The sequence below is a fragment of the Cryptomeria japonica genome, chromosome 7, assembly GCF_030272615.1.
Source record: "Cryptomeria japonica chromosome 7, Sugi_1.0, whole genome shotgun sequence".
NCBI classification, from domain to species: Eukaryota; Viridiplantae; Streptophyta; class Pinopsida; order Cupressales; family Cupressaceae; genus Cryptomeria; species Cryptomeria japonica.
In genome coordinates this window covers 843,665,689-843,672,095 of record NC_081411.1, presented here as the reverse complement: position 1 = coordinate 843,672,095, position 6,407 = coordinate 843,665,689, and the positions used below count along the sequence as shown (strand labels likewise).

The window sequence follows — 6,407 nt, the reverse complement described above, 5'->3', positions numbered from 1 at the left end:
GGTTGGAAGGATAGGAGCCATTATTTTAATTTTATTTTTAACAGTAAACATCAACCCGGTTAACTGGGAAGCCACTCTGTTCACAGAAACCATAATGCCACTAAAAAAACACCAGTTTGACATAAACATCAAAAACCTCATCTTGAATATAGAAAAAGGTGATCAGAGGCCATGGGCAATTCAGGTGCAGCTCAATTTGTAGCTTTACTTAACAAACTGTCACTGGTTGTATTCATTGTTGCTGTCATTCTCGTTGTTTACTTGATTGCTCGCTGCATCAGAATCTCCAACAGAAGAAGCTCAATAACTTTTCACAGTCACGGGGCTCGCAGAAATCATTCAGCAGAGGAAAACCCATCAATCATAGACATGCCGGTTGGTCTGCACAGAGAGTTTGTTGAAGCTCTCCCAATATTTGTGTACGAACCAGAGAAAATGAAGATTGGGCTTGAGTGTGCAGTTTGCCTGGGGGAATTCCAGGAAAATGATAAAGGCAGGATTTTGCCTAATTGTAGCCACAGTTTTCATATAGACTGTATTGATATGTGGCTCTTTTCTCACTCTACATGCCCTGTTTGCAGAACAAAAATTGAAGGCTTTTCTCCCGGAAAAAAGCCCGAATTGCCTGCTAGCGAGAACTTACGAGGTGTTTAAGGTTGTGGGCATGGCAGAAAAGGGCAGACGAGCAGACATGGATGAACCCAAACCTTTGCCTAAAACTGTTATTGACATCGCTGTGTAAATGTCAAATTGCTTTTGATGGGCAGCGAAGTTTTACTTTCTACCAGTCCATCTTCTCCATGAACTGCTTGCCGATTTCACATGTAATCATTCCAAAAGGATTTGTTGGTTACAAATATGTGTAGTATTATTATAATTTGTCATAGCCCTTGCAATTGCGTTGTACAGTTTTCTTTAAATGTTTTGTTTTCTCTGTAAATAGCTACAGCTAAATATATGGGGCGAATGCCTGGTTTGTTAAAGGTGAATGTGCTGAGTTTCTATTGGAAATAGTCTGGTCGTTATAATGGCTTTCATTTCAGATACAATTGTTAACAGTCACATGTATTAAGTTTAAGTTGTAATATGGGATGCGTCTAATCTGGTTCTAAAATTGTGTTGTCTAATGTCAGATAACTTTCATGTTATGCATACAGAAAATTTGCAGAACAAGGACAGAATGGCTGTTGGGCACAGTAGAGGCATTGTGGCTGTTGTCCCCCACTGTCATATAACATGAAAGTTATCGATATACAACGGTGTTTTTAGAACCAGAATAGCTACAACCAGAATATGTAAGTGAATTAAAAGAACTTCTTAAAGCTTGAACCTAGAAAAAGAGAAAATTCTACAGAAAAGAGAAATATGATCATAAAAAAAGAATAAAACATGTACAAAGAAAGAGAAAGAGAAATTAAGAAGACCTTCCAAGAACAAATTCCTTTGGCCCAGGGGTAAATTGCGAAGCAATGCAACATTTAGTGAAGATGTGTATAACATACTCTTTATAGTCAAATTCTCCATTCTCATATTCAAGCTACTTTATAAAGTGCATGTGTATCTCACCATGATTATTTCAGTGGGTTGCGAGAAATATGAATAACCCTCTAATTGACATACTAGATAGTAGTAGGATTTCTATTAGTTTGAAATTTAGGTTAAGTCTATTAAAAGAACTTATTTAGATTTATATATAGATGTTTGAGTCTTAACATTATGTTGAAGTTATTCTATAGATTATTTTGGGTTGGTGGGTTGTGAAGTTTTGTGTAAGGAGTAGAGGGTAATCACACGTATTAAGTTTAGGCTAAGTAAATTAAATGAAATTCTTAAAGTTTGAATCTATGTGGATGTTTGAGTTTTAAACATTATGTTGAAGTTATTATATGGATTACTTTAGGTGGGTGGATTGTGAAGTCTTATGTGAGGGGGTAGAAGGTAACCAGTTTTTGAATGATGTACAATAATTTTTTAATAAGAAAAGATGAAAATGATTTGATTCTATTGATAGGATTGAAAAGTTTTGAATTATTCTATTTTATCTATGTAGCAAAACAATATCACACCTTTTTTATTTTACATTGCAAGAATCGGGTATAGCACCCCCCTATAAATGGCAACGTGTCAGGTAAACTTTTGACACGTCCTCCGGTACCACGTGGGCTAGGGGGGATACTAGACCTGCACAATACATCCTTATGTACCACGTGGGCTAGGGGGAGACTAGACCTCGTGACCTCGTGCTTCACCACCGGAAGCTCTCGCCAATCGAGCTAGGCCCCCAGTCCAAAACAATATCATACTTAATCCATACAAATACACACTATTTTAATTGTAAAAAGATTAATAATAAAAACTTCCAAAAAAAACCAACAATTATATTAAATTATAAAAAATCTTTAAAAATAATTCTTATCTGAAGTTATTTTAATCTAGATGTAAAAACAAACAAAGATTTGCTGAAAAATTGAACTACGAAGGAGACAATGTGCTAGAAATGTGTGATAAATTAACTCTCCATTTTTTTGTAGACAACTTTTCAAGTATGACTGAGTGTATGGTGTGCTACAATCAATCAATGAGTCACCTAAACATGTGGACATGTCTTCCTCTAAGTAGATCGAATGGGTGGTCCATAAAAAAGGGTCACCTTCGACCACCTCAAACGGCATGACAATCTATCATTCATTACTGCAAAGGTGGACCCCATATAAATTTCTTTAGCCCATAGAAATTGTCTTACACTGAAACTTGCCAATCATATGTTTGCATTATCTTAATTAAAAAAACCTTCGAATAATATTCCTTGCTTAGTTACTAATCTGACTTATTAAGTCCCAACTAATCTATAACTGTGGGCAAATGGTGGAAGCATATAAGAGGGCCCTAGCTTTCACTATTTATTTCATCGTGGTCAAATAAAAATGTACACATAGCTCAAGTCCGAGAACGTGTTCCACTTAAAAGGAAGCCCACCAAAATCGAAATTATTGCGCCACCTCAAAAATTTATAGTGCTTTTATTATGCTCCACCCGTATACTGTAAGCCCAACACACCTCAAAAATTTATAGTGCTTTTATGATGCTCCACCCGTGTACTGTAAGCCCAACACACGACTAGCCGAAGATGATTACTAAGTTCACCATATTATATATAACTAGTAATTGCACCGTCAAATAGGTGTGTAAGGTGAAATAGAAAAAGAAAATGGTTTTTTTTATTTTTATATATTGCAATAGGGAGAAAGAGATAGATAAAGAGAGGGATAAGGTGATGTATCTAGGGGATAAAGATAGAGATAAAGATGAAGATATAAAGGAAATGGTTGTGAAGAGGAAAGAGAGAGTCCAGAGAGATGGATAGAGATTGAAGAAATAAGTATGTTGATAGATCTAGAGAGGGATAAATAGAGATGGAAGAGATAAATATGTAGATAGAGAGAATGACAGATAAAATGATAAAGATAAAGATGTAGCGGTAAAGAGATATAAAAAAGAAGACATAAATAGATGGAGAGATGGAAGAAGAAATATGAGGAGATAGAGCTATAGATGCAATGCAATATAGATATAACAATTTTTAGGAAGAGGGAGAGAGAGGGAGGCATGTCTATAGATAGAGTGAGGAATGGAAAATAGAGGTAGAGATGTAGATAAAGGGATATAGGAAGAGGGAGAGTAATAGATAGATAGAGAGATAGAGTTATGGGAAGAGATAAATATATAGAGAGATAGGGAGATAATGAGTAAGTGATAGAGATGTATAGAGGAAGTGGGAGAGACAGAGAGAGAGATAGAGAAATGAGGCAAGTAATAGACAAAGAGAGATATAGAAATAGAGAGGGAGAAAGATAGAGATGGATGAGGAGAAACAATGTGTGTGTGTGTGTGTGTGTGTGTGAGAGAGAGAGAGAGAGAGAGAGAGAGAGAATTATATATAATATATTAATTATAGTATTTGAGAATTTTTGTTACAAATTATTATATATAATAATAATTATAGCTAATATAGTATGTATATTCAATATATTATATAGTAATATTATAGACATTAATTATATATTATATTATATATTTTTTAGTAAAGTTATATATTATAAAATAATAACTATTAAAATATTTATAAATAAATTAAAATTTATCAACTAACACATAGGATAATTATTTAACTTTCATTTCCATGTATTGTTTAAAAATATTGTAAAATTTTAATTAATTGTAAGTTATGATCATGAGTGCCCAATACATTGAAAAACAATATGGAGCTTGCCATTGAGATTTCTTATTTGGCTGAGATATGGAAAGCGAATTTTTAAAATTATCATTAAAGTAAAGCATCCACATTCAATAAAGTGCTTCACAATTTGCATGCCATATAAATTATTTAAATGCAATTAAATTGATTGTTATTAAAATATAATACTAAAAATGCAATTTTTTAACAACATATCAAACGCAAACTCTTCAAATAATAAAAAATAATTGTAAATATTCTAGATTTGTTGCCTCATTTATTTCTTCAATTTGTCTATTATCTTTATGTTTATTTGTACTATTATTAGATTAAATACAAATGTTTTCTATTTGCTCAACTTGGGTAATTATTTTTAAGGTTGGACTATCATGTTGACTTGGTAAATGACTAGTATTTATTATTTATAAAAAATGTTAATTTTTTTTTGTCTTTTATTGAGAGATTGTTATTCCTACTATCTACAATGACATATAAAATCATTGTAAATAAATAATATGTTTCAATTACATATCTTTCAATCATGTCCAAATAACCCATATTTGAGGAATTTATTTCTAAATACTGGCTATCTACATGGGAAAGGAAAAAATAGAGAAGGTGAATGTAAAAAGTGAAAATAAAAAGAAATAGGAGAGTTGAGGAAATGATTGTTATATTAGAGGGTATGTGTTTATAAAAGAATAAGTGTTTATAAAATCTCATTTTCTTATTTATAAAATAAAATAATGTTATTTTGTATGCTTAAAGATAAGATTAGTCAATGTAAACATTTAAATGTGAATTTAAAGTGTTAGGATAAACTTTACTAAAGAGAAGTAGAAAATTGTTATTTCATTTGATTAATAGCTGATAAGCAAAATAAACGAAACAACCACATAAAACCTTTCCCAAACAAAACTAGAAATAATGAATAATTTAACATTTCTATATATCTTTAACAAAATAAAAACATATCATATGTATGCAATAGAAATTTTGAACAAATTGAAACTTTTGTATTTGTAAGGATTTTAGAATAAGTCCGACATATCTCATAGAAACTCTTATATATTTATGTATAATTTAATTTCTTTTTTTGTCCTACACAAAAGAATGTATGATTAAGAAAAAGTAAATTTCTTTATTTATACTCATAATTGACACCTAATAAACTTCATGGTGTCCTCTAGCATAAATATTATTAAAATCATCATTAAAACAAATCTGTTACACACTCTTTTTAAAAAAAATTGTTTAAATAAAAATTTAAAAGAAACTTTAAAAGATTTAAAATGTCTTGTTCACCTAAATGTAACAAAAATTTTATTAATTGGATCTGACTTAAAGTTACCAAATAACATGAAGCTTCAAAAAAAATTATGAATTAGAATCTATCAAATGCATGCATGCACTCCACCTTTGGAGCTGCATGTCAGGCAGGTTTCCTAATAGGATTAAATTCTCCAAGTAAGAATTTTGAGAGTTGCCAACTGCAATGGGTATGGAGCAATAATTTCATTCTAAGCAAATCTTCTAGAATGAAGATTATATAGTTTTTAGAGGCAAAGTTCAGAGGCAAAGAATTGGAGCTTTTGATTAACAGAGAGGACGAAGAAAGACAGGGACACCGAATGGTTTTAGAAATTGAAATGAGGGCAGCTATAGAAGAAGAGGAAAAGGAAGGGGAGAGAGGGCGATAATGTAAGCAAATCTGATAGCATATTTGATGCACAACTTGACATGGATCTCAATAGCTACCATACCCAAACCATACAAAAAGTATAGCAGTAATTTGTTTTCAGCATGTTGACAATTTTTATTTCGGTTTTGGCGTTCTTTATTAAATGTCATCCAATATTTTGTCATGGAGGCTGCAAAAAAATTGGGTTTGGAGCTCAAAAGTCTAGTAGCTCTATAACGTCAATGTTCTTTACAATTAATCTTTGTTTTATTGTGAATAGATTGTAGTAGTAGAAGAGAGTTTGGTTTTGGTTCATGTCATTTTAAAAAGATTTTTTTTTTCATAAGGTTATGTAACTATTTTTTCTGCAAACTCTATCATTTTTATAAATTCTCCATTGGCACTGTTGACAGCATGACACAACTGTACAGATCTGATAAATTGCTTGCCATCGTCCATGCAAATTTTATGTGGAATTTGCATAGAGCGACA

The 6,407-nt window shown here is 31.8% G+C and overlaps 1 protein-coding gene across 1 annotated transcript; it reads left to right on the top strand.

The window, feature by feature from the left end:
• Positions 1–882, top strand: LOC131074247 (RING-H2 finger protein ATL2). The gene has a single exon (XM_058010831.2). It carries the CDS (start codon positions 172–174, stop codon positions 652–654), a length of 483 nt encoding a protein of 160 aa, XP_057866814.2. The 5' UTR covers positions 1–171; the 3' UTR covers positions 655–882.
• The last annotated feature ends 5,525 nt before the right edge of the window (positions 883–6,407 follow it).